Genomic DNA, 27,124 nt, shown 5'->3' with positions numbered 1-27,124 from the left:
ATTAACATGCATTATTATCACGTTAACTTTGACAACCCTAGTCTGGTCTTGAGCTTTGAAAGTTTCAGATTAGGGGGTTCTGCCCGCTATTGAATGTAAGGCAATATTACAAAAAGTCTGCATTTGCATTTCATAAATCTTTGTGCTTAATTTGCTCACACAGGTGAAGCTTGGACTTCTTGACATTCTGCCTACCATCTATTGTAGACCTCCAAAAGAGGTGAAGAAGTTGTTGGCCAGTAAAACAAAACCGACCTTTGATCCACTCATGGATGAGCAGGAGTTTTGCAGCGAGGGGATTCAAAGACCCTATCAGTACTTAAAGCTCTACAACCAGAGACAGAATCTGGATCGTTTCAACTACCAGGAAGGATCCACAATGGGGGATCCCGTTGATTGTGTCAATCACTTTCTGGCATACTGTGGAATGAAAGATCCATCTTGGGCTGAGCTGAAGAACTTCTCCTGGTTCCTCAATGTGCAACTGAAAGACTGTGAGAACTCAGTCTTCTGTGATCCAGATTATCTGGCTGACCAGCTGCCTGGTTTCAAGGGCTTCATCGTGAAGTTCATGATTCTAATGTCAAGAGATTTTGCCTCGCCATCTCTGAACACATCTGATGAAAGTCCTATGCTGCACATTGATGACAGTCAGGAGGACGACGTCGTTGCCCGTCTGACAATTCGTAAGCATTGGGAAAATGAGTCTCATCCATACATTTTCTTTAATGCGGACCGCTGGTCAATGTCTTTCCTTGGTTTCAATGTGATACGTCAGAGAGGAAACACACTCGATGCTGTTGATCCTCGAAGCCGGGAGGTCCTGATAGAAGATGTGATGTCACAAAACCTTTTTCAAGATCTGGAACGGCAAAGGATCTCTCTCACTGAAGACTTTGATCAGTTGGAACGGCCGGACAAAATCAAAAGGATTTCATGCGTTGTCGGTGCAGAGAAAGGAATAACGGACAGAAAGTTTGATCCAGACCCAACATACGAGCTCACTGCCGACAACGTGATGAAGATGTTGGCCATTCACATGAGATTCCGGTGTGGAATTCCAGTTGTCATCATGGGAGAGACCGGCTGTGGAAAGACCAGATTAGTCCGTTTCCTTTGTACTCTGCAGAGGGAGGGAAAACCAGTAGAGAACATGGTGCTTGTCAAGGTACATGGTGGAACTACAGCAGAGATGATCTACAGGAAGGTGAGGGAGGCAGAGAAGCTCGCTGAAAGGAACCGCAGAATACACAAGCTGGACACCATTTTGTTCTTTGACGAAGGCAACACCACAGAGGCCATTTTTGCCATCAAGGAAGTCCTGTGTGACCACTCAATGAAAGGGGTACCTCTGAAGACAGACAGTGGCTTGAAAATAATAGCTGCTTGCAACCCTTACAGGAAGCACTCACCTGAAATGGTGAAACGTTTGGAACGTGCTGGTTTAGGATACAGGGTGAAGGCAGATGAAACAGAAGACCGCCTTGGCAAAGTCCCTCTGCGGCAGCTGGTGTACAGAGTTCATCCTCTGCCTCCAAGCATGGTCTCTTTGGTGTGGGACTTTGGTCAGTTGAGTGATTCAACTGAACTTTCCTACATCAAACAGATCGTCAAGAAGCAAGTTGACGACCATCGTTTGCCAGTGGTCTGCAAGGACATCATTTCAAAAGTGCTGGCATCCTCCCAGGAATACATGCGAAGTCGGAAAAATGAGTGCAGTTTTGTGAGTCTCAGAGATGTGGAGAGGTCCATGAAAGTGCTAGTTTGGTTTTACCAGCATAGCGAGGTCCTTTTCAACAACTGCTCTCATCTCAACGCGGATCATAAAACACTGAAGTGCTTGATTCTTTCAGTTGGAGTCTGCTACTACCCGTCTCTGGTGGACAAAGAGCAGTACCTCTCTGTAATTTGTCAGCACTTCCCAAATCCTCTCTGCTCTCCGACAGCATTGCAGGAAGAGATTTCATCCTGTCAGGACTTCTTCCTTCAGAACATAAAGACAAGGGAGACCATTGCCAAAAATGTTGCACTCAAAGAGAATGTGTTTCTCATGGTGGTTTGCATTGAGCTCAGGATCCCACTCTTTGTGGTTGGCAAGCCAGGCAGCTCCAAGTCGCTTGCTAAAACAGTGGTTGCTGACGCCATGCAGGGCCAGAACTCCCACTGTGAACTATTCAAGAAACTCAAGCAAGTTCATATGGTCTCCTTCCAGTGCAGTCCTCACTCAAGTCCAGAGGGCATCATAGGGACATTCAAGAACTGTGCCCGTTTCCAGAAGGACAAAAACATGGACGAGTATGTGTCGGTGGTGGTGCTTGATGAGATAGGACTCGCAGAAGATTCTCCTCAGATGCCCCTGAAGACCCTTCATCCTCTCTTGGAGGATGGTTGCATTGACAATGACAAGCCAGATCCACACATGAAGGTCGGCTTTGTTGGCATTTCCAACTGGGCCCTTGACCCAGCAAAGATGAACAGAGGAATATTTGTGTCTCGATGGGATCCAAGTGAGGACGAACTTGTGGAAACTGCCAAGGGAATTTGTTCCTCCTCCAAACAAATTCTCCTGCAAATCATACACCTGTTCCCATCTTTGGCAAAGGCCTTCTTGAGAATCTGTAATGAGACCACAAAGAATCAGTTCTTTGGTCTAAGGGATTATTATAGCCTTGTCAAAATGCTCTTTGCCGCAGTCAAATCAACACAACAAGAGCCAGATGGCGGACAGTTGGTAGAGGCCATCTTGCGCAACTTCAGTGGACAACCAGAGGGTTTTGACCCGGTCGTATTTTTCCAAGAGGTTCTCCAAAACTTGATGGAAATTCCCAGACCAAGCACCTTGCAAATGGTGAAAAGGAATCTTGACCATGACACCAACCATGAGAGCCGTTACCTCCTGTTGCTGACCACCAACAATGCAGCTCTCCATATCCTTCAGCAACAAATCTTTGCCAAAGGAGACTATCAACCGCCTGAAATAATCTTTGGCTCGGGATTCCCAAAGGACCAGGAATATGCCCAAATCTGCCGAAACGTTAACCGGGTGAAAACCTGCATGGAGACCGGGCGCACTGTCATCCTCCTCAACATGCAAAATCTTTACGAAAGCCTCTACGATGCCTTGAACCAGTACTATGTTTACCTCAGTAAGCAGCAATACGTTGATCTTGGACTCGGCTCCCACAGAGTCAAATGTCGTGTCCATACAAACTTCAGACTGGTGGTAGTGGAGGACCAGAAGAAGGTCTATGAACACTTTCCCATGCCCCTCATCAACAGGCTTGAAAAACACAGGGTGGATAGGAGTACCGACCTGGAACCATGGCAACACAGGGTTCTCCACAAACTGAAGGAGTGGGTGAAGGAATTCTCAGGTGAGGCCTCAGAGGATTTCAAGCTGTCTGACATTTTTGTCGGCTACCATGGCGATGCCTGTGCCAGCGCTCTCTTGCAAGCACTAGAAAGGAGAGCACTAAACGTTGAACACGATGCAGTAAGGCGACATCAAGAGAATGGAAAAGATGACTCACTGGAAGAACCAAACAAAACACTTGAATCAAACTCCAACGAACAGAAAGAGGTAACTGATAAGGAGGATGATCAGTTAGGTGATGCAATGGATGTAGAGATTGCTGGAAAAGAGCAAGAAATTGAGTCTATGGACGAGAATGCTGATGAATCCACTGAGGTATGTGATGGCGAGAACAAAGAGATGTCTGAGAGCGAAGAAATGATGGAGACAGAAAACGCAGCTGGGGAAAACGAGGAAGAAGTCCTCTTCGATTTAGCCAAATGTCTGTTGTTGAACTGTGCCACCCCTGACGCTGTTGTGAGGCTCAAGTGTTCAGATTTAGCAAACCAAGAGAAGGAGAAACTCCAGAGAATGTACTTCCAGCAACAGCATCACCAATGCCTCCGAGATTTCCTGCAAGACTGCCTGAACGAGCACCAGGGGTCCAGCAAGTTTCTAGAGGTAAGCCACAAATTATTGCTCCAATTTTGTTCTCATCACTTCTTTACAAGCTTTACAAATTGTTGACGTCACTGTCCGCTTTGTGTTTTTTTTTGCACAGATTACTACATTCTCCAGCTTGCTAACCAGAGCAGATGTCAGGGTCGTAGCCCATTCTCTAGGACTGCATACGGACAGGATCCTCCTGCTCTCGCTCCACCAGTTTGACACTGAGGTCTCCTTCTGCAACAAGATACGGTACAAACCATTCAGATAACAGCAGCATGGCTTTTTTAAAATTTTATTTATGTATTTTAAAGGCACAGTGTGTAGCATTTAGGGGAATCTAGTGGTGTGGTTGCAGATTGCAACCAACTGAGTACCCTTCTGCTCACTCCTTGGAAAGAGTCCAAGACTGAGGTAACGTGAGCTGCCGAGTGCAAAACCCTGGTAACACCGTTCGCCTCGCTTACCATAATAACACTACTTTAGAGAACATGAAAGCCTCTCTGTAGAGCCAGTGTTTGGTTTGTTCATTCTGGGCTACTGTTGCTGCTCTCTGCTTTGTATAGTGCAAAACAAAGGAGTTATTATTTTGTGGGCGTTTGGGCAACTTCCTCTTTATCACAGTTCAGATTATGACAAGGTCAGCTTGCACCAGATAGGTAACCACATAAAAAAAAACACACACTGCTCCTTTAATCTTCCCCTTACTCTCCTTTCTGTGTAAAGGGGCTTCCTTCAAGATGCTGGCCAGTCTCTTCACATCCTGTTGATCCAGATGGACCTCGAGGAATCCCACTGCAGCGATGAGCTCATAGCATCAGCGAAGTAGGGTTCAATGTCAAGATCCTGATCAGATTGCAATATGATCGTATGCACGCTCAGTGGAAAATGCAGGTGTTTCAGATCAGATGTGTTTATGATTTAATCTGTCTCCAGATACTGCACCATGAATTACTTGATGTCACTGGAGGATCAGAACTGTTGGGTGATTTTCATTGTGAAGGTTTCAAGGATCCCAAGTCAGTCTCAGTACATTGGTTTCCAAGGAGGTGAGTTCTAAGTGGAATATAAGTTTTATTGCAATACAGTTATTTGCTGACTGCATTATAGATGACATATAACAAAATTAAAACCACGTTTTGTCTTTTGCATTAAAGGAGTTTGGCACTCAGTGCATATTGATGACCTGAGGGATTCAGAGGACATGAGCCTGAACCTGTTGGTTTTCTGTGGAACTCTCATTAGCAGCCTACTCAACCCTGCACTGTCAGGTAGAGACTATATTAACAAGTGTTTTGTATTAAAAACGGGAGAGGAAGTGTTGTCACTGTTCTCTAGACTGTTATTTTAATGTAAAATAATCAGTATTCTTGATCTTTAATAGAACACCATGAAGATGGAGAAACAGCGAGGAAAAGGAAAGACTCTCAGGTAGATACAGATATGAGTTTAAAAGTAAATAATGTTCCTTTATATGTGTCAGCGTAAAACAAATCTTAGTTTTTAATGTTAATGTAATGTGTTTGTGTCCAGGGCGATAGAGCTCACCTCCACAGCCTGTCCTTAGTGAGATCATGTATCCAGAAGGCTGTGGGTTTGCTGAGGGACCCCGAGGGCGTGACGTCGCGAAGCATGCAGCGGATGCACCTCCTTCTGACTCTCCTGGGAACTGGTCGAGTGCAAATAGGAGGTAAAAGTACTGTAGTCATCTGAGAATTATTTTAGTTTGTACATTAATATCATCACTTTCTTTGTGAATTATGGTGTTATTTATTTTGTATATAAGAAGCCAACATCTGACTCTGATCGGAGCAAATACATTCTTTCATTATTCAGATATTTTTATGGATTTCTTTCCCAACTTTTAAGCAAACATTTATACACAAAATATGACAAACACTGAACAACTAGCATACTGGTAGATGCTTACATACCTTTACATACTTTCACACTTATACACAGACATTAACTATTGTGCTAAATAAAACTAACTAAATAAATAATAATAATCCAAATTAAGTGGATCATATATATATATATACACAAACAATTAATTTTATAAATAAAAAATGTTAATAAAAATAACATTAAAAAACATAAATAAAAAATGGAAATTATTTATATTTATAATATTTTATTAACATATTTAATTATTAAATTAATTTTTTATATATACACATTTATCTACACACAAAAAATATAAATGTAATAAATTAAAAATGTTAATAATATAAAAAACATTTATTTATTATATATATATATATATATATTAATTTATGTTTTTTTAAACTTATTGTTTGTTAGCATTTTTTATTTATTAAAATTAAATTTTTTGTGTGTAGATAAATGTATATAGGTCAAATATAAACATATTTTATGTTCATAGAGAGGTGCGCATGTAAAAAAAAAAATCACAATATTTTTGACCAACTACCTTGATATCGATATTGCAATAATATTTTAGGTTAATGGACTTTAAGAAAATATTTTCTTAAAGACCTTTTTGATTAATAGTCATCAGTAATGTGGATATAATGACTAAGCGGGTAAAGGACAGTAGAACAACAGAACAGAGTCTAGAAAATTAGATCACTTTACTGTAATTCAGCTTTAAAACCAGGAGAAGACAATATTTATGCTTTATTACAATATCTAAAATCTAACACGATATCTAGTCTCACATCACGATATCGATATGATGCCCAGCCCTCTTAGGAATCATGATTGGACTATAGAAGAGGGAAATACATGTTCAAAGCAAAGCTACCAGTCTTGCTGCATCTCTAACGTGTTTCTGATTGATGTCAACTGGTATATTCTTTATTACAGCTCACTTTCAGGAGGTGTTGTTGAGTAGACTGACAGAGGCTCTGACTCAGAGAGAAGAAATGATGGGCTCTCCGAAGGAGTGGGTGAACAGAGAAGCCAAGAAACGCCAGGCTCTGCAGGAGGGAGGCACTCTGAGGTAAAGTTATTCAGCAGGACAACTTGACAACGTTACAATAAAGATTAACTGGGCAATGACCTAGTGATTGTTTTTGGTATGAATTTGGCTCCAGTCACTGATTTGATCGAGTGCGGCTTTCTTTTGTGTCCGTCAGACATACCCTGTGGCGCTGCCTCCAGTCCACCGTGACTCCGACCTTGGCCAGCATGTTGGAGGTGATGGATCGGTATGCAAATCTGGACCTGCTCTCTGATGGCAGGCTCAGCCAGGGCCTCATAAAGCTGTGGTTGGACATCATGGCAGATTCACAGATTTTAGCACTAACACCTCCCCAGAAGCCAAGGTATTGTGGATTACTTCTTCTGTATAATTCCCTCTGTGACTTTAAACAACAAAAGGCATCATTTTTCTTTAAATAATTATATTTTTCTAGTGAGTCAGACCAGGAGGTGCCCGTGCATCACTACTTCATGTTGGATGATGAAGAACAACCCTGCGCTGCTCCGTTCAGCTGGCTTGTCACAACGCACCTTGACAGCTTGTGGGAAGAATCAGAATTCATGCCAGGTTTGTTTTGATATGAGAGGTTTTTATATAATATATTAGGGCTGTAAATCGATTAAAATATTTTATTGTGATTAAGCGCATGGTTGTCCATGATTAATTGCAATTAATCGCACATTTATCTGTTCAAAATGAACCTTAAAGGGAGATTTGTCAAGTATTTAATACTCTCATCAACATGGGAGCGGGCAAATATGCTGCTTTATGCAAATGTATGTATATATTTATTATTGTAAATCAATTAACAACACAAAACAATGACAGATATTGTCCAGAAACCCTCACAGGTACTGCATTTAGCATAAAACAATATGCTCCAATCATAACATGGCAAACTGCAGACAGTTTTTCCTTGCCAGACTTTTTTTTTTTTTTTACATTTTCAGACTTTTTTCGGACATTTTTAAACATTTTGTGGAATTTTATTTTTTTTTTTACCTTTTTCGGATATTTGTTTGACACTTTCAGACAATTTTCAGACTTTTTTTTTTTATACATTTTTCAAACTTTTTTCAGACTTTTTTTTTAATATATTTTTTGGACATTTTTCAGAATTTTTTTTTTTAACATTTTTTTTTTTCAGATATTTTTTGAACATTTTCAAACATTTTTTTTACTTTTTTTTCGGATATTTTTTTTTTACATTTTCAGACAATTTTCAAACTTTTTTTTTTGGACTTTTTCAGACTTTTTTTGGACAATAATCCTCACGCATTCACATATCTGGAGGTCAGAGGTCAAGGGGACCCCTTTGAAAATGGCCATGACAGTTTTTCCTCGCCAAAATTTAGCAGAAGTTTGGAGCGTTATTTTAATCGATTGACAACTCTAGTTTGAACGTACGGCTATACTGCATGCCTGTGGTGTTTGATAAAAATAAATACGGCGGTGTCTCTTATGACTGTTCCTCAGTAACGAGAGAGGATGGCACAGAGAGGATTCTCCAGTTTGTGAGCACCTTCACCAGCAGCAGGCTCGGCCGTCACTTACAGAAACTCTCCGACGACGAGCGAGCGGAGTACGGCCACCACTACCTACAAGACTTCCTGCTGCTCTCTATGAAGATCAAGTCCCAGGACGAGCTGAGGGTACAGACATTATGAGTCACACATTTAGGTGAAACCTATTTTGGGGAACAGCCACTAACAGTCTCTACTTTCTTTACACAATCCAGGTGTTCACCTGGGCCGTGCTGGGCTGCGTGTCTGAGCTTCAGACCTCCGTGGGTGCCGTCGCTGAGCTCTCTCCTGCTTGGATAATGGCTGCTGCCAAACACTTTGCCCCCAGACTGGACACTCTCTGCCACATATTTCTGCTGCAGCCACAGCTAGCTACCGCTGTCTCTCAGCAGGGGTCAAAGAGGGAGCCCCAAGAAATGGTGAGAATAAGCTTATGGGATCTGACTAAACTGTGACTACTGGGTGCATGTATGTGTTGAATATGAAGTGGGTTGGAAGTAAAGCTGCAAAAGGCACAGACACTAGTGTTTCATCTGGTGTCAACAACAGGTCAAACTTCCACTTGTCAGTTTAGGTTAAGATGGGAAACCTCTGTAACGGGGGCAGCAGCAAAACGGATTTTAGACACCTAAAACAATCAATATCAGTTTAAGTGTACGCTATATTTAAATTATTTTCACAGCAAAGGAAGGAAGGAAGGAGGGGAACTGAAGCCGTTAGAACGCAGGAGTTGCTGGTCTACCGCTGCCTCGATCGGTTAGTTTGTTTGTGTTATTGTGTGACTTTGGTGAATCCGATCGATCGAGGCAGCGGTAGACCAGCAACTCCTCTGTTCTGTGAGGTAAAATTACAAGTTCTTTCAATGGAGGCTGGTGGATTTACTTCCCCGTCAGAAAGGGCTGTCTCACGGTGAGGTAAAGCGGTGAAAATATTCTAAATATAGCGTACACTTAAACTGATATTGATTATTTTAGGTGTCTAAAATCCGTCCACAGCAGTACATTGCTTTGCTCCTGTGCTGGTACTCCTGTCTGTTTCTCCAAACTCCATTTAGTGTAGGTAATACACTGTCTATGGAGAAGTAGCTCATACAACCCCACTGAGAAACAGCCGAACTATCCCTTTAACATCCCATAGTTGTTAACATGCTATCTGTTTGGCAGGTGGAGGACATTCTAGCCCTCGGTGTCTGCGTTGAGCAGACCAAACTGCTGACTGTGATGTCCCTGCGAGAGTGCGAGTCCTTCGTGAGCAGACTGGAGTTCCTGCAGCCGTGTCTGGATCGAGTGTTCGGTCAGAAATACAGAACCCTCTGTAGCCCCGGCTGTCTGCCACATCTGGACTCCATCCGGTGAGTCTGGCAGCGAGAAAAAAAACAAAACTTTACCGTGTTTCGAGGTTTATTTATTTATAACCTCGTTTGTCCTTTCAGGTCGCTGTGGCATGGGATGCTGGTTGTTGCATCTTTCATCCAGCGTGTCATCTTTAAAGTTAAACAGAACGACTCTAGATTGAAAGAGCTGGCTCTGAAACACTGCAACCTTCACCTGAACGTGAGTAAGATAGTTTTAGGGTCTGTGTTTTCATCTTGACACACAGACTGTTTATAAAGATGGACGACGCGTCTCCGCTTCCTCCAGCTGCACAGAAGTGAAGCCAGAATGACGTCATTTGGAGACAGAGTCTGTGCAGTAGTGATCGGGTGGTGGAGCCGCGGCAGTGATCAGATAACTAATTAAACAAACATCAGCGTGATAAGAACTACGTAAAATGACAGAAACCATCTTTGGGAAAACTTTATTTGACGTGTACTTTGACTTTTTAGTTTGGCCCATGTCCCATCCAGTAACTCGGAGGGGGCGGGATTTGTGACCTATTCACCTTATTCTCTATACCTACCTCTCTAGTGCGGACCTTTGTCTACCCGGCACCCGGCATCTATCTGGCAGTGAGAGTTTACAGAAACACCGTCGCCATGACGCCGTGCTTTTGCATGCTGACCGGCCGGTGTGCTGATATGCTTCCGTACTTTAATAGCTCCTCATAGCGCAGCCGTCTAAACCATGAGACACTACAAATGTCCTCATATGTGATTTAAGGACACTTTTCGTATGTCATCCTCTCAGTCAGTGATGGCTGATGGAAGTGGTATCGTAAAACCGTCTCTGGTAAAACCGTCCGATTGTTGCAGGTGAATACTGCAGCCAGCCACCAGGGGGCGATCCAGATGTTTTGGCTTCACTTTTGGGGAGCAGTCATGTCGTCCATTTTTATATACCGTCTCTGATATGACTGAAAGATAATAATGATGACTAGTCGTTATTCAGGCGAGGAGGTCTGCCTCCAGTATAAAAGCTAAAGTAACGAGTAAACGACAGTGGAAATTAAATAATAACGAGACCCAGAAAGGACTAGAGATTTCTTATCAAGAGGAGGAAACATAGTTGGAAACAGTTTAACATGAACAACAGAAGTCAAATGTTTTTTTTCCCCCTTATTTTCTTACAGCTGATGCAGGAGTCAGCTGATGTGAGCAGCGTGGACACACTGCAGAAGCTGATCCGGGTCCTCAATTCTTTTCATGATGAGTGCATCAGCAGGGAGCTGAGGTCAGGATTCTGTTGGTCTTATACATTAGAAACATCTCACCATAACTCTTTTAACTAAACTACTAAATGATTTTATAATATTAATGATAACAATGCATACCACTAGAATCTCTTCTTATCTCACAGTGCGATAATGAATCTCTCATGGTATGTTGTTGTTCTGTAAAGGTTAGGCATTTCTTGCCCAGTTTGCCTGTCGGAGCTCACAGAGCCGGCCGTCCTGCCCTGCCAGCACGTCTTCTGTCTGCCGTGTGTCCAACGCAGCATTCAGGATCAGAGACGTCATTGTCCTAAATGCAGGACAGACCTGCTGCCCGACTTCAAGCCGACCGTTTCTCCCGCCGTCAAGTGAGTGCAGAAGAGTGTTTCTATTAGAGCTGTCAGGTCATTAAAATAGTTAATCGTCATTTGTTTTCTGTCCAAAATGAACCTTAAAGGGAGATTTGTCAAGTATTTAATCCTCTTATCAACATGGGAGTAGACAAATATGCGGATTTATGCAAATGTATGTATATATTTATTATTGTAAATCAATTAACAACACAAAACAATGACAGATATTGTCCAGAAACCCTCACAGGTACTGCATTTAGCATAAAACAATATGCTCCAATCATAACATGGCAAACTGCAGCCCAACAGGCAACAACAGCTGTCAGTGTGTCAGTGTGCTGACTTGACTATGACTTGCCCCAAACTGCATGTGATTATCATAAAGTGGGCATGTCTGTAAAGGGGAGACTCGTGGGTACCCATAGAACCCATTTACATTCACATATCTGGAGGTCAGAGGTCAAGGGACCCCTTTGAAAATGGCCATACCAGTTTTTCCTCACCAAACTTTTGCGCAACTTTGGAGCGTTATTTAGCCTCCTTCTCGACATGCTAGTATGACATGGTTGGTACTGATGGATTCTTTAGGTTTTACAGTTTCATATGATACCAGTATCTTCACTCTAGCTTTAAAACGGAGCCAGCTACAACTTAAAAACTGCAAGTTGTGTTAATGCGTTAAAGAAATTAGTGGCGTTAAAACAAATTTGCTTTAACGTGTAATTATCGCGTTAACTTATACAGCTTTAGTTTCTGTTAAATGTTTTCTGGTACAACAGTTTGTGAATCAAAGTAAAAGAAACGGAGGATACTGTTGTTGAAGAAGTCTTTCAGTATCTTTTCTTTCCGTGGTTCAGGGCAGCACTTGAGCAGCAGGCAGCGATCAGAGACTGCTGTAACTCCTTCTTCCTGGAGGTGGTGTCCAGGTTCTGGCTGTCGGAGGGGCAGCGGCCCGGAGAGGGAGTGGTGGAGCTGCTCTTCACCTTACTCGTCTCCGCTAGCGGTCAGTGAGAGAATCAGTCAATAGTAATAACAGATGATGCTGTGATAATAATAATAACACATAATCAGCCCTTTCACTCTCCTGTGTGATGCAGGAGACGTGTACCGGACCAGGGCGCTCACTCCCTTCCTGCAGTGTGTGGATAACAGTCCAGTGGTGCGATCTGTGCTGCCTAAACTGCTGCTTCAGTACAGGTGAGGGCGTGAATCCAGGAAGTAGACAAACACCTTTGTTCATTTAAAAAGCAGCTGCCAAATAAATTATTTCATAAATAAAGTTTATGGAGTTTTTACTCCACTAAATGTATTTAAATTCGTCAAAATGTGTTCCTTCTTCATCAGCTACAACGTTAAAATGTAGTTGACGTGCTTGTGTTGTAATAATATAAATATAAAGCCCAGCAATATTACTGTAGTAGTGATGCAATGTAACAAAGTACTCAAGAACTGTACTTAAATACTTATACTTGAGTATTTCTATTTCATGCCACTTTATTATGGAGGACGGAACATGCCAAAAACAAAAATAAATAAATAAATTACTCGATAAATAAAAAAATATGTCATCGAATGTAGCAAAAATAATATTAAAAACAAATGTAGCCATTATTTAATTGATAAATTGTGACATAAATTTGTATTGCTGTTTTAATTTGCTTCTTTATTTATTAATTTCTTTGTATTAATTCCCTTATTTATTTACTCTTATGTTTAATTTCCCCTTTTATTTATTTATATATTTATTTTTATTAATTATTAGAATTAGTTATTTATTTTTGAATTATTTTTTTATTTATTTATAAGTGACATCTGAGTGGCAGCCCCTCATTTGTATAATGAGGCAGAAATGTAAAAGTAAATGTGTAAAGAAAGGTATCAAATAAAATACAGAAATAAATAAGTTTGGGGAAATAACTACGGGGTGAAATGCAAAAGGAAAATCATGCATAAATAAATAAATAAATGCATCAATACAAACATTTAAAAATAAATATAAAATAAATTTGAAAAATAAATACATACATTTTAAAATAAATAAAAATAGATACATGAATAAATAAAAGGGAAAATTAAACATAGTAAAGAAATAAGATAATTAATACAAAGATAAATACATAAAGAAGCAAATTAAAACAGAAATACCAATTTGTGTCACATTTTATCAATTAATTAATGGCTACATTTGAAAATGAACAAAGGAAAAATATCTTTAAACTCGATTCTTCTGTCAGTTTTGAGCAGGTGAAGACTCACATTCAGACCTACCTGAGGAACCTGGAGGAGAATCTTCTAACCAGAGAAGACCGAACTGAACTCTACCTGCTGTTTGTCAACTGCTTCCAGGTAAAAGACACAAACTCCACTTGTCCTATTTGTCCTTTATCGTCAGAGTGAGGACGATCATCATCGTTATTTTTGTTGCTTTAATTTTGTTGCCTTCATCTTTGCTGATAATTCGTACATTTTTAACCATTCTATATATAACCACCTTCCTTATTAATAACATTTAGTTATTTTTCTTTCCCAGGACTCTCTGTTGTGCTCCGAAGCGAGAGAAGTGGAACAGAGCGACGAAGAGCAAAGACAAGCAGAGATCAGGTTCCTGAGCAGGATCGCCAGGAAACAGACTCCAGACCGCCACCAGGACCCGGCGGAGTTCCTGCTCAACACGGCCCGGCTGAGGATATGTCTGAGCGCTGCTGCCCGGCTGCTGGAGGACGCCGCTCTTCAAGGTCTGCAGTTTAACTTAAATCAACGTCATTATTGTGCACATAGTTGCTGACTAAAATGAGTTTTGATGCATCAACACAGGGATCTGAAATGTCATCAGATGTTCTGTAGAAGGGAAGTAAAGTTTCTTTGTGAAATGCAGGTCGACCTAAAGACGTGGGGGCTCAGTACTTGCAGCAGGTGAAGGCGCTGTGTGAGTACTGCGCTAACGACTGGTACCGGGTTTACCTGCTCCGAGCCCTCCACAGGTGCTCCGGGGTGGACTGCATCCTGTCTCTGATGAACAACCCGGCCTGGAGATGGCTCTTCCCTGCGGAGCTCCTTCGACTTCAGGTAAAGAGAAACACAGAGCAACAGAAACAACAACGTCTTCTCTTTGTCATCATGACACTTTATTTATAGTCACACAAGAGAAAACCATTCTCATGAGAGTGAAATCAAAATTTAAAAAGTCATTGTGCTTGACTACATCTTCATTACTGATTAATCTGTCAGTTGTTTGCTAGATTAATTGCATAAAATGTCTGAAAATATAGAAAAATGTCCAACACTTTCTCAGACACAAGTCGACGTCGTCTTAATGCCATTTATTCTGGCTGCCCAACAGTCCAAAACCTCAAAGATGTTCAGCTCACTCTCAGAGAAAACTGGCAAATATTTAAAAAATGAGAAAGAACCAGAAGATTTTTTGGTATTTTTGCTTAAAAATGACAAACAATTAATGGATTATCAAAATATTTATAGTCACCTCCACTTAAAATGTTTAATCACGATTAATCACATATTTTTTATCTGTTCAAAATGAACCTTAAAGGGAGATTTGACAAGTATTTAATCCTCTTATCAACATGGGAGTGGACAAATATGCTGCTTTATGCAAATGTATGTATATATTTATTATTGGAAATCAATGAACAACACAAAACAATAACAGATATTGTCCAGAAACCCTCACAGGTACTGCATTTAGCATAAAACAATATGCTCCAATCATAACATGGAGAACTGCAGCCCAACAGGCAACAACAGCCCATTTTCATTCACATATCTGGAGGTCAGAGGTCAGGGGACCCCTTTAAAGATTGACTTTTTTCGGAGATTTTTAAACATTTTTCGGACTGTTTTTTGTTTTTTTTTAAACATTTTTCAGACTTTTTTTTCAGATATTTTTTTGCCAAAACCCCTCACACATTCACATATCTGGGGGTCAGAGGTCAAGGGACCCCTTTGAAAATGGCCTTCTCATTTTTTCCTCGCCAATATTTAGCATTAAGTTTGGAGCGTTATTTAACCTCCTTCGTGACCAGCTAGTATGACATGGTTGTACCGATGGATTCATCAGGTTTTGTAGTTTCAGATGATACCAAGCTTCACTCTAGCTTTAAAACTGTTCTTAAACAACCTAAAAATCACAAGTTGCGTTAACGCGTTATTATCACGCTAACTTTGACAGCTCTAATACATACTGTATGTATATTCTTTCTTTCTCTCTCAGAGGATGATTCCGACTAACGTGGACCAGTTCCTCTGCTGTGGGACGCCTTACCGAGCCATGAGAGACGCCGTGGCCCACGTTCTGCTGGAGAACAAATCTGACACCTTCAAGACACAGATCCAGGTCAGAGAGATGCCACAGCTGATATCATGTTTAGTTCATTATGAGAAGCGTTTAGAGGTAAAGCGGATTAATGATCCTGCTTAAGTGTCGTCTGTAGACTCCGTCATGTCTCCTAACCACCACTAGAGGTCAGACTTTATTTGAACTCCCCTTATGTAGCATTTTTAAGCAAGATATTAACATTTAACAAATGGTTCATTACACACTATAATGAAGTTGTATGCAGATATGAGGGCATTTTTTAACATTTTATATTATTATATACAATATATAAATGAATAAAAAATAAATGCAAAAATAAATAAATTATAAAGAAAATTATAAAAATAAATACTTAAGTAAATAATAGGGAAAATTAAACAGAAGAGCAAATAAATAAGGGAATTAATATGAAGATAAATAAATAAAGAAGCAAATTAATTTATTTCACATTTTATCAATTCATTAATGGCTACATTTATTTTTAATATTATTTTTGCAAAATTTACTGAAATATCTATTTGTTTTTTGAGTCATTTATTTATTAATTTATTTTTTATTTTGGCAGGTTCCGTCCTCCGTATAAATGTTACTTAAACATCTGCAAAAGTTAAAGTTGTTAATACATTAAAGAACTCTTATATCTGCTTATAACAACATTATAGTGTGTTATTAACCTTTTATCAAATGTTGCTTTTAAATGCTAAATATGGGTTAAAGTTAAATGTTACTATATGTTCATCTATTGTGTGCATCCCATCTTAAACACTAACTGGTAAGAGTAATAAAAAAACAACATGATCATTTAACTTTCAAATGACTTTTCTTGAATGTCTTCTGCATGTTTTTTATTTTTCTGTTTTTCTGTGTTCCTCTTTCACGTCTCGGTTGTTTTATTTCCTCCGTAGAAGCTGAGAGGTTCCCAGATCAGTCTGCTGGCCCTGGCCTTGTTCAGACAGGTCACCTGTCGCTACAGATCAACTGACGCCAACATGCTTCCCTCCGCGCAGGTCTCTATACATGATGTCTAACGTAAATTGTGTGTATTGTAGATTCTCTCTGTAACATGTGGCTCTACGTGAACGTACAGGGGACGGCGAGACTGGAGGAGCTCCTGAAACACGTCGAGTCGAGGGAGTTCAGGGAGTTCTGCACTGCTCTTCTGTCAAATCAGATCGGAGGACCGGGTTCAGATCTCCACATCAACAAGCATCTTTCGGCTCAGAGACAAACCCTCCTGGAGCTGCTGGTCCATCTGGACTCGGTGATCCTCAGTGGAAATCCTCTACTGGTTCCTCTTCATCAGATCGCCTCCCAGCCTCAGAACGTTACAGTAAGACGCTTCTTCTTCTTCTCTTATCCAACTTTACACATGAGGGTCAGTTTACTCACGGTTAGTACGACTCAGCCTGGGAAAACAGTTGAATGATGTTTTCTGTGGCTCTGAAGGAGATAACTTCCATTAATGTCCATCGCTCACGTTATGCTCCTCTGGGAAGCGGCTGGGCAAAAACTAGATAAATAAATAAATATGTCATTAAATGTAGCAAAAATATTATTGAAAATAAATTTAGCCATTAATTAATTGATAAAATGTGACATAAATTGACATTTCTGTTTTAATTTTTGATATTTGTATTAATTCCCTTATTTATTTACTCTTCTGTTTAATTTTCCCTTTTATTTATTTATTTATTTTTGCACTTATTTTTTTTATATTTTTTTAATATTTATTTTTAAATGTATGTATTTATATACGCATTTATTGACAGTCCCCTCATTTGCATAATGAGGCAGAAATGCATAAAGAAATGTAAAAAGAAATGTGTAAAGGAATGTATAAAGAAAAGAATCCAGAAATGAATAAGTTTGGGGAAATAAATAAGGGTTGAAATGCATAAATACATAAATAAATACGTACATTTAAAAATGAATAAAACACAAGTGCAAAAATAAATAAAAAATAATGCAAAAATTAATTTAAAGAAATTAATAATAAAATATAATAAAATAATAAAAATAAATACATAAATAAATAAAAGGGAAAATTAAATAGAAGAGTAAATAAATAAGAGAATTAATACAAATATAAATAAATAAAGAAGAAGAAGAATATTTAAACAAATATCAATTTATGTCACATTTATATCAATTAATTAATGACTACATTTATTTTTAGTATTAGTTTTGCTACATTTAATGACATATTTATTTATTTATCGAGTCATTTATGTATTTTTTCGTTTATTTCTGATATTGGCAGGTTCCGTCCTTCATAGAACAATAGCTAGCTAATGGGGATCCTAATAAATGAAATGAAATGTCACACATTAACTTACTTTTTGCTCCTAGAACTCCTTTCTGCCGACCATGCCTGATGACCACACCAGTGAAGTCAGACAGTGGTTGACTAACGACAAGAAAGCACAGCTGTACTGTGAGTATTTAACATCATAAAGGTTTAGTTTTTGATCATCACTTCTTTATGAATTGTCCATAATGTGTTTTACATCATTCACAGATTGTTCCAACGGACATCCATGCGTTGTGACAGAGGTAGGAGCTGTTTGTGTTCCTCTTGGCAAACATTCCTTAAAGGGTGACTTCAACCTGGAGCCTGTTGTCCCATGTTTGTGTGTCTAAGTGACTAATGTGGACCAGTATAAATAGAGAGGCAATACTGGACCAATTTCAGAACGGATTGTCCCCATTAGTTACTAACATAAACATGAGAAAATAAGGTCCAGGTTGAAAAATACCGAAGTTACACTTTAAGAATAAATACATAAATGTGATGCTTCTGTATTGTCCCATAGTGTGGTAGACCGGTGGTTACAGCACGATGTCACGAGTGTGGAGTCCTGATCGGTGGGGTGGGACACAACCCAGTCGCTGGATTTACTCCAAACCAAAGGTGTGAATCTCTTCAGTCAACCAGTTGTGTGGCAGCATTCTCCGTCTGATATTTAATTAATGTTCGTCCTCGTGTGTGTGTGTAAAGTGTCGGAGATAAAACTCGGACGGGACACATATTAGGAGAGGCTCACCGGCGGTCTGAAGCCCCTGAAAGACAGATGATGTACGCTCAGTCCTGCATCCTGCGGCTGCTCACACACCTCGCCATGCTGCAAGGCGCTATAAGAAACAACAGAGTGAGACTTGGCACAACATATTTACACATCAGACGTATTGAGAAGAATGCATCATGTAATAATACTGGCGTTGTTGTAGGGAGTTGGTAACATGATCCACCCCAGACCCCATGATGTGGTCAACTTCCTGTGGAACCACCTTGAACAGGACCTGCGTGTGTTGATGAAGACGCTGGATCAGAACCGGGACAACACGGCGGTTACAGTTCATTTGATTCTCAATCGATGCACAGAATTCACTCCAGGTGACTTTACAACGATCTTCAGCTTCTATTGTTCATATAAAACAAGAACATGTGACGTAACTGTGCTGAATGTTGTTGAAGGTTCTCGTGGAGCAAGACCGGATCTGTCCTCCAGACCAGGACGTCAACAGTGGGAGAAGCTCGTCTGTGATTCTGCCATCAACCCAGTACTCCAGGTAAGGAATACCATGTATTTAAAAGCATTGATTGCTTACAGGTCTGTAACTGGACTCGATGCTTGTGACCTTTCCAAAGGCGCAAAGCGGCACACAGCACAGCGCAGCTGTCCTTGCTAGTTTCAGACTGATGTAGTCGTCATTTTCACGCCCAGCGCCCGCGTTGTGTAAGTAGCAAATGTACTTGTACTTGGTCTTTAAATGAGGTGTGGTCAGGTGCTTTGTTGGTGCATTGATATCTTGAGGCAGCAGAAGGCGATTGCACCATTGATCAACAAAAACCTAAAGTCTGGCGCAGTATTTTCCTGCTATTTAAAGAGTTCATTATTCAGATATTAAGATGTGTCTACAGGTAGGTTCATAACACGCGTACACTCTGCTTGTTACACACACAGGGACGCAGCAGCGTTCCTCCTCCGTTAAACACGCTTTATTTATGTTTAGGAAAACACTAAATTCAGGTGGCAGGTGACAATTCAGAATATAATGAAGTGAGGCTCTCAGGCTTTCTGTATTGATCAACCTGCAGCGCGCTCTCAGCGCTCCTCCAGTCACTGACCGCCGTGACCTTGCCCCTTGTGCTTTACTTTGCACACAGACTATGCGCCTCTTAACTAATAGAAGTGGAGTTGGACACGCCCTAAATGCACTTGCACCATGCAGTTTAGACCATGCACTATAGATTGTTTAAATAGGGCGTTTCTTGTATTTTCAGGATTTGCAGAAGAATCTGTCTGAAGCTCAAGACAGAATCGGCGCTGACGATGGACTAGCCGGGAGTCCTCTGATGAATCTCCTCTTCGGAGATCCTGGGACCATGTTGTCGCTCCCCTCCGACTGCCCGACACATCGCTCCTCCTTCTGGACTCTGCCGGAGTCGATGACCGTGGTGCGCTTCTCTCAGCTGGTGGGGGAAGCTCAGGGAAGCATGCCCTTACCGCTGCTGAGCCTGTTCCTCAAGAAGGTATACCGAGCTTCTTCATGTGAAGTCCTTCTCTCTGACAAAGTCTGGGGACACAGTGGAGGATAATCAGGCCGATGTACAGCAGATCTGACATGTTTTAAATCTTAAATGTTTTAAATCTTAAGTCTCAAGTTAAGATAGGAAGAGTCTAATAACTCTAACTATAATAACTCCAACTCAGGAGGTAAAAGAAAGAGAGCGGGCTGAGATAGTAGACACGGTCTATACTATATATATGTTGATGCTATCATAAAGAAGTAGAAGAAGTACACTGACATGTTATAGGAAGAGGAAGGCAGCTCTGACGTCCAAAGAGCAGAAGAAAAGTGAAGGTTAGGACAGCTGAACGGTTATCCGAAAGTTAGGAGAGTTTATTTAAGATTTTGGGAAGTTAGGATGTTCGTGTAATTAGGGGTGAAAGTCCTGACATTAGTGACATATTGTTTTTGTAGTGACTGACGTGTCCTGACTGTAGTAACTGTCTTTGTGTCAGATCCACTGTGTGAGGCAGTTACACCACCTACCTGAGCTGGCTGCTCTACAGTCGGACCTAATGAGGGCGTTTCCTCTGACGTCCGCCTCCACAGATCAGACCATCTCACAGATGATACAGCAGATACCAGCAGGTATAACAACATTTCATTTATAACTGAACATACAAGCAACTAAACAAATCACACAGACACAGACGGAGCTCTCTCTTTGTCCTCGTCAGGATACCAGAAGAAGACGCTGCAGGAGAGAGTCCAGAGATTCATGAAGGTGTGGAACGGCCTCAGAGCGGAGGTGGCAAACAACTGTAAGCATTTAACTCTGATGTTTGAGTGTACAGTTGTACAGCTGCAACGATTCATCTGTTGCTCTAACTGCATCGATTATAAAATATGCATCGATCTGTCAAAAGATAATCAGTACTACTACCAATGTCAGTAATATGAATATTAAAGAAACTACTATACCAGAAATAACAACACACTTTATTTATTGAGCACTTTTCTAAGCTGAAGTTACCATGTGATTTAGAACATAGAATTAAAAGTAGGGCTGTCAAAGTTAACGCGATAATAACACGTTATTAACGCAAATTAATTAAAAAATGAATAACGCATTAACGTAACCTGCGATTTTTAGGTTGTAACAGGCTCAGTTATAAAGCTATAGTGAAGATACTGGTATCATAAACAGTTTGAAGTCTTCAGTGTTTGGTGTCTAGTGAAAACTTTACATTTTGTCTCTTATTTTAGAAAAAAAAATATATATTTCTTAATTTTGTAAGAGAATAAGGATAATTTCTTATTATTGCACATATTTATTTAATTAATTATTATTGAATCAAATTATAATAACCAAAATCAGATTGAATTTAGAAGAAAAATATTATTATTATTTAATTGAATCAGAGTTAAAGCAGAAGTTAACAGCTCTATGTGATGAGTTGTGTGTGCTTCCTTCACTGCATGATTTCCCCGGGCGCTTTACAGCAGCAGACTGCTCCTAAAACACTTAGGATGGGTTAAATGCAGAGGTCAAATTTCATGTATGTATATGACAAATAAAGGTTTCTTCTTTGTGTGTGTGTGTGTGTGTGTGTGTGTGCGTGTGTGTGTGTGTGTGTGTGTGTGTCTGTGTACAGCAGCAGACTTGGGTGTGGATGTGAACTTGTGTGAGGAGGAGGTGACCACCGAGAGCTCCGGGGAGTTTCTGACACCGTGCCGACACGGACCCGGGTCGTGTCTCCGGATTCTGGTGGACTTCCTGTCAGAGACTCACAACAGCCTGGTGAGAGCGAGCCGCCAAGAGGACAGGTCAGTACGGTCCAGAGTCAGGGGCCGCTGGGTTTGAGCTGTTTGAGTTGATTTTTAAGGCCGAGTTCAGACTTAAAAGAGCACTGCATGAAAACATGTATTTTGTATGTACAGAATGTGTCGCTACATATTTCTGACAAAATTATACCTGGCCCTAAAAAAAACAAACTAAAACTAAACCAGAACTCACTCAACACTCTATGAAAACTACCTAAAACTAAACTGAAACTGAAAACTAAAATAAGATTAAAAAAAAATAATAATAATTCAAAATTCAAAACTATTATAACCTTGGTAAGTTGACCTTGTGAGTTGTTCACAAAGAGGCATCTTATGTGAACTTGAACATTTGAGAAAACAATTGAATGCTGAGCGAAACACATTACTCTTTACCAGTGTTCATAAAAGACCCTTGAATCACATATTTGATCCTGATAACTCTCTGGAGATGTACAATCCCCTCTCAGCGTATCATAAACCGTAGTGTAGAGCTTTAATGCACGTGGCATCATCATCTTCTCACCTGTACCTGTTCATTCATTCATTCAACCTTTATTTAAATCTCCAGGAATCATTGAGGGGACGCCCTCATTTTCAATGATGTCGAGAGTACAATACAACAGAATAAATACACACGGAACATAATTAACGAATCACAATCAGTGAGACAAAAATATAACAATGTTAAAAACAGTCACATTCAAGAGCGGAGTAGTGTAATCATGGCTTTAAAATCACCTACAGGTACAAATGTGTTCCAAGTTTTTGCAGCACAAAGACCAAATTTAGTGTTTGCAGGCGGGACTTCAAGCTTGACTGACTTGACTGTCTTTCAGAGGCTCTAGTAGGTTAAAATATATCATATAATATAAAACATATAAAACTACAAAGCCTAATGAATCCCTTGGTGCCAACCATGTTATGCTACGATGTCGGGAAGGAGGTTAAATAACGCTCCAAAGTTGGGTTAAATCTTAGCAAGGAAAAAACTGAAATGGGCATTTTCAAAGGGGTCCTTTGACCTCTGACCTCCAGATATGTGAATGTAAATGGGTTCTATGGGTACCCACGAGTCTCCCCTTAACAGACATGCCCACTTCATGATAATCTTGCTTGCTGTAGGATTTCAGTGGCTGAGTGTGCAGTATCAGCATACTCAGTTACAATATTGTTAATATAAATTGTGAACATCACGTCAACTCTGACGAGGCAGCCTCTTGTGTTTTTAAACATGGACGTGCTCCTGTTGTTTTTCCCCAGTGACCACAGCGTTCCTCTAGAGAGAATATCAGAGACGCAGCTGACTCTGTGCAGCCCGGAGAGAGAGCTGCTGCCTCTGGTTTTATCCCACTGCCACTACACCTTGAAGATAGGTGGCGAGACGAACAGAACCTACGACCTGCCGGGCATCCAGACCCAGCTGGCCCGTCGCTTCCTGGCTGGAAAACCTCTCATCCAAGCGGTAAAAATCTGAACTAATCATACAGCTGCATATCAGGTAGTAACAAACATTCTGCTAACCAGCACTGTTTGATCAAAATCAGGATACCTCGAGGTACTTGAACAGACACCTGCAGGACTTCTCTGTGGTTCTAACTGAGGTCCGAGACAAGATTCATCAGGTAAGACCAGTTCATGAACTTCAGTGTTTTACGGTGTCAAAGTCTTCATCTGGAACCGACTAATGCCAGCCGAAGAATGTTCACAGTAGCTTGCCCCTGTAGGATTTTGTGAGGCCTCTTTGTTAAAGGTCAAATTCCTTCCCTCACACTCCTCTCGCCGGTCTCCCCCCGTCCGTCCTACAGGAGCCGCTGAAGGGTTCGGTGAGCGGCGCCATGAGAACGGTGCTGCGTTCGTACACGGATGTTTGTGACGCCGTGTTTGTGGTGGAGATCGGCCTTCGCTTCCTTGGCAAGACAAGCGGAGATCCACAAGGTCGACTCTTGTCCTATCTCACTGATTCACTGCAGATGGAACCACAGATTTCCAGCGCTGTAGCCAAGGTAGAAACCTCCAGACCACCACAGCTATTTCCATTACAACACTGCTATGCAAAGAATGTGATTATGTTGACAGGATTTTGTCAGCGATGCAGCCCTTTCTTGTTGCTTTTCTCTCCATAAACCTCCCATTTAATAACTGATTTTTGACACTAATAAGTGAAATAAAAATGTTCACGATGCAATAATGAGTACCGCAGTGCAATACTGCATTACCATGCAACGATAATGTAACCGTGACTGTGATGGATTACACAAGTAAAGCAAGTTTCACCAGTCTGACATGCAGAAATGAATGACTGAGGTAGAGAAATACATAAAGAACACTTGAAACACTGAGCTATAATTCAGGAGCTACAACTTGCAAGAAAAAATAAACACTGTTATGAAATATTAAACTTGTCTGTTTCATTTTCTTTTCAGGGTCTTGGAGAGAGCAGACTTGAACACAGCATATTCACCTGGCAGCTCCTGACTTCTTGGAAATCTGAGCTTATGCTGAGCAGAAAGCAAGTAAGTATCAGTAAAATCATAAATTTACAGGACTTTATACGATTAAAACATCCCTATTTTTCAGACGCGACAGTTGAACTGCGTACGCTGAGCCCCAAACAGAAATATCAATTTATGTCACAATTTATCAATTAATTAATTTATTTTTAATTATTATTTTTTGCTCCTTTTAATGACATATTTATTTATTTATCGAGTCATTTATTTACTTTTTAATTTATTTTTGATTTTGGCTGGTTCCGTCCTCCATAGTTCTCATCCGCAGTTTCTGCCACAAAGCAGTTTAATCACATTAAAGTTTGATTTAATTCCTGATGATGTTTCAGGACCCGTTTCAGAGGCTACCCTCAGAGTTCCAGCAGAAGTTGTCCGAGGAGGAGAAGAAAGGGCTGAAGGTTTTCCTCGCCGTCACAGATGTTGACACTTTCTCTCTGGAGCTGCATGAAATCCTGCTGCTGAAGACGAGCACCGACGTGCCCGACCAGCGTTACCAACCACACTGGGAGTAAGCACCAACCGTTTGCATTATTGACATCTATTCCCGAGTTTACCCAAGAGGTGTTTTTGGGGATCGGTAAACTCATGAATGTAAGAAGTGTGCCTATTGTCAGGTCAGAGATTACCACCCTGGTCTAAAGGAATCCATTGATTCCTGACAGCTTTAATCAGAGTAAAGTGTGGAGGTCTCACCCGGGGACTTGGAGCCTTTTGACTTCCAGGACCAGAGTGTGACCCCTCCAGGCGGCCATCTGTCAGGGAAGAGGAGCTTTAAGTTGTCTCCCCTCAGTCACAGGTCATCTCTATTGAAGCAGCAGCTGGACGGTGAAGTGAATAGGCATGCTCCTGGTGAAAACAATGGATGCGGTGCTAACAGTTGTTTTCTCTGTGCCCTCCCTCCCTGCTGTCTGCAGCATCAGGTCCACCTTAGAGAGCCACTTGGAGAAGAAAGGCCTTCCAGTCCTGCTGGGGCTCGAGTCTTTACCGGAGGACATCACACTGGGACAAGGAGCTGACGTGTGGAGGGCTGCTGTCCAGTTTAAAAGGAGATAGATTATTTCTACTGACTTATTTGTGTTGTTATTGTTCTATTACTATTATTATGGGACATCTGGATTTAGATTGAATGTCTGTGATTAATGAAGGGGCATGTTCTGATTAACTGTTTCTGTATATTTTGAGAAGTCTGAAAGTGACAGGGTGGTGCAATAAATGCATTTGATTTGAAGCAGGCCTATTTTTTTCTTTATGTTATATGTCCTACCTGTTAACCCTCTGAGACCCACGATCCCGACCGACTTCACTGTCTTTCAGAGGCTCTAGCAGGTTCAGTTTAAAAGCTAAAAAAACGCAGTTTATTTATCTTTGTATTAATTACCTTATTTATTTACTGTTCTGTTTAATTTTCCCTTTTATTTGTTTATGTTTTTATTTCTATACATTTTTGGATTTATTTATTTATTTTTGCATTTATTTTTTATTTATTTTTGCATTTACTTTGTATTTATTTATGGGTGACAACGGAGTGACAGCCCCCTCATTTGCCTAATGAGGCAAAAAATGCATAATGAAATGTAAAAAAGAAATGTGCAAAACAAAGTATAAAAAACAGAATACAGACAGGAAATAAATAAGGGGTGAAATACAAAGGGAAAATCATGCATAAATAAATACACACATTTAAAAATTGATTGAATTTAAATATATATATAAATATAAATAGATTTTAAAAATCCCATAGAAAGCAGATTGTTCAAATTTAACCATCTTTGCAAAGCCAACCAAACCGTTTGTTCGAGCCACGCCCCTTTTTAATCCACAACACGTTAGACAGACAGATCCGTCCAGCCAATCAGATGCACGGATTAAAAAAACAACGTTCTCTCTCCACCAATCACAGCCGTCGAGGGGCGGGTCTTGTCGTTACCACAGAGATGATGTGACGCGTTTTTCGTCTCCACTGAGTGAACGGAGGACTTTCACTGATCAGGAGGATTGTTGTTGTTAATTAAACCCTCTTAATCATTATTATATTACATTATTATATCATACAGCCTACCTTGTTGTTGAACTGGAGCTGATCAGCTATGGATCCATCCAGCTGTTGAAGTAAGTAGACAACAATAACCTGCTTTATTCAGTTGTTGTGGTTGATGGTTAGAAACGTTAAAGACTAAAGATAGAAACACTTTGATGGACTTCATCTGAAAAACAGCCGTTTTCATCTCAAACTAACTGGTTGAGGATGTAACTGTGAGCTCAGCGAGGCTGTGATTTAACACCAGGTTTAAATTAACCTTATTTTAATGACTTTACAATGTAAAAGTTATTACATTACAATTCAAGTCTATAATGTATATAGTAGGGCTGTTAATTGCACATTTTTATCTGTTCAAAATGTACCTTAAAGGGAGATTTCTCAAGTATTTAATCCTCTTATCAACATGGGAGTGGACAAATATGCTGCTTTATGCAAATGTATGTATATATGTATTATTGGAAATAAATTAACAACACAAAACAATGACAGATATTGTCCAGAAACCCTCACAGGTACTGCATTTAGCATAAA

The 27,124-nt window shown here is 40.3% G+C and overlaps 1 protein-coding gene and 1 long non-coding RNA gene across 4 annotated transcripts in view; both read left to right on the top strand.

Annotated features, from left to right (window-relative positions):
- Window positions 1–25,780, top strand: part of rnf213b (ring finger protein 213b) — a 43,061-nt gene extending 17,281 nt beyond the window's left edge. The window contains exons 26-65 of one of the 3 annotated variants that reach the window (XM_037754108.1): window positions 164–3,973; window positions 4,074–4,210; window positions 4,685–4,783; window positions 4,895–5,007; window positions 5,116–5,229; window positions 5,343–5,389; window positions 5,492–5,648; window positions 6,788–6,923; window positions 7,060–7,248; window positions 7,339–7,472; window positions 8,382–8,557; window positions 8,644–8,847; window positions 9,592–9,779; window positions 9,861–9,981; window positions 10,937–11,037; window positions 11,206–11,385; window positions 12,228–12,373; window positions 12,468–12,567; window positions 13,605–13,716; window positions 13,901–14,105; window positions 14,246–14,436; window positions 15,599–15,721; window positions 16,609–16,710; window positions 16,791–17,033; window positions 18,053–18,137; window positions 18,222–18,256; window positions 18,517–18,614; window positions 18,702–18,852; window positions 18,932–19,097; window positions 19,179–19,273; window positions 19,989–20,237; window positions 20,731–20,863; window positions 20,953–21,036; window positions 21,874–22,042; window positions 23,303–23,504; window positions 23,587–23,664; window positions 23,848–24,045; window positions 24,466–24,555; window positions 24,882–25,060; window positions 25,467–25,780. In XM_037754108.1, coding sequence (XP_037610036.1) covers window positions 164–3,973; window positions 4,074–4,210; window positions 4,685–4,783; window positions 4,895–5,007; window positions 5,116–5,229; window positions 5,343–5,389; window positions 5,492–5,648; window positions 6,788–6,923; window positions 7,060–7,248; window positions 7,339–7,472; window positions 8,382–8,557; window positions 8,644–8,847; window positions 9,592–9,779; window positions 9,861–9,981; window positions 10,937–11,037; window positions 11,206–11,385; window positions 12,228–12,373; window positions 12,468–12,567; window positions 13,605–13,716; window positions 13,901–14,105; window positions 14,246–14,436; window positions 15,599–15,721; window positions 16,609–16,710; window positions 16,791–17,033; window positions 18,053–18,137; window positions 18,222–18,256; window positions 18,517–18,614; window positions 18,702–18,852; window positions 18,932–19,097; window positions 19,179–19,273; window positions 19,989–20,237; window positions 20,731–20,863; window positions 20,953–21,036; window positions 21,874–22,042; window positions 23,303–23,504; window positions 23,587–23,664; window positions 23,848–24,045; window positions 24,466–24,555; window positions 24,882–25,060; window positions 25,467–25,605 — 9,279 coding nt within the window. In that variant the 3' untranslated portion in view covers window positions 25,606–25,780. Of the gene's footprint in view, window positions 1–163; window positions 3,974–4,073; window positions 4,211–4,684; window positions 4,784–4,894; window positions 5,008–5,115; window positions 5,230–5,342; window positions 5,390–5,491; window positions 5,649–6,787; window positions 6,924–7,059; window positions 7,249–7,338; window positions 7,473–8,381; window positions 8,558–8,643; window positions 8,848–9,591; window positions 9,780–9,860; window positions 9,982–10,936; window positions 11,038–11,205; window positions 11,386–12,227; window positions 12,374–12,467; window positions 12,568–13,604; window positions 13,717–13,900; window positions 14,106–14,245; window positions 14,437–15,598; window positions 15,722–16,608; window positions 16,711–16,790; window positions 17,034–18,052; window positions 18,138–18,221; window positions 18,257–18,516; window positions 18,615–18,701; window positions 18,853–18,931; window positions 19,098–19,178; window positions 19,274–19,988; window positions 20,238–20,730; window positions 20,864–20,952; window positions 21,037–21,870; window positions 22,043–23,302; window positions 23,505–23,586; window positions 23,665–23,847; window positions 24,046–24,465; window positions 24,556–24,881; window positions 25,061–25,466 lie in introns of all 3 variants that reach the window. The other 2 variants (XM_037754107.1, XM_037754106.1) reach the window with 2 other exon arrangements.
- A 704-nt stretch (window positions 25,781–26,484) lies between these two features.
- LOC119479039 overlaps window positions 26,485–27,124 on the top strand; it is a 29,453-nt gene continuing 28,813 nt past the window's right edge. The window contains exon 1 of the long non-coding RNA XR_005204585.1: window positions 26,485–26,661. This is a non-coding gene — a long non-coding RNA (uncharacterized LOC119479039). The remainder of the gene's footprint in view (window positions 26,662–27,124) is intronic.

This window comes from Sebastes umbrosus, chromosome 20, assembly GCF_015220745.1.
Source record: "Sebastes umbrosus isolate fSebUmb1 chromosome 20, fSebUmb1.pri, whole genome shotgun sequence".
Lineage (NCBI taxonomy): Eukaryota > Metazoa > Chordata > Actinopteri > Perciformes > Sebastidae > Sebastes > Sebastes umbrosus.
This window is presented reverse-complemented; position numbering and strand designations above follow the sequence as displayed.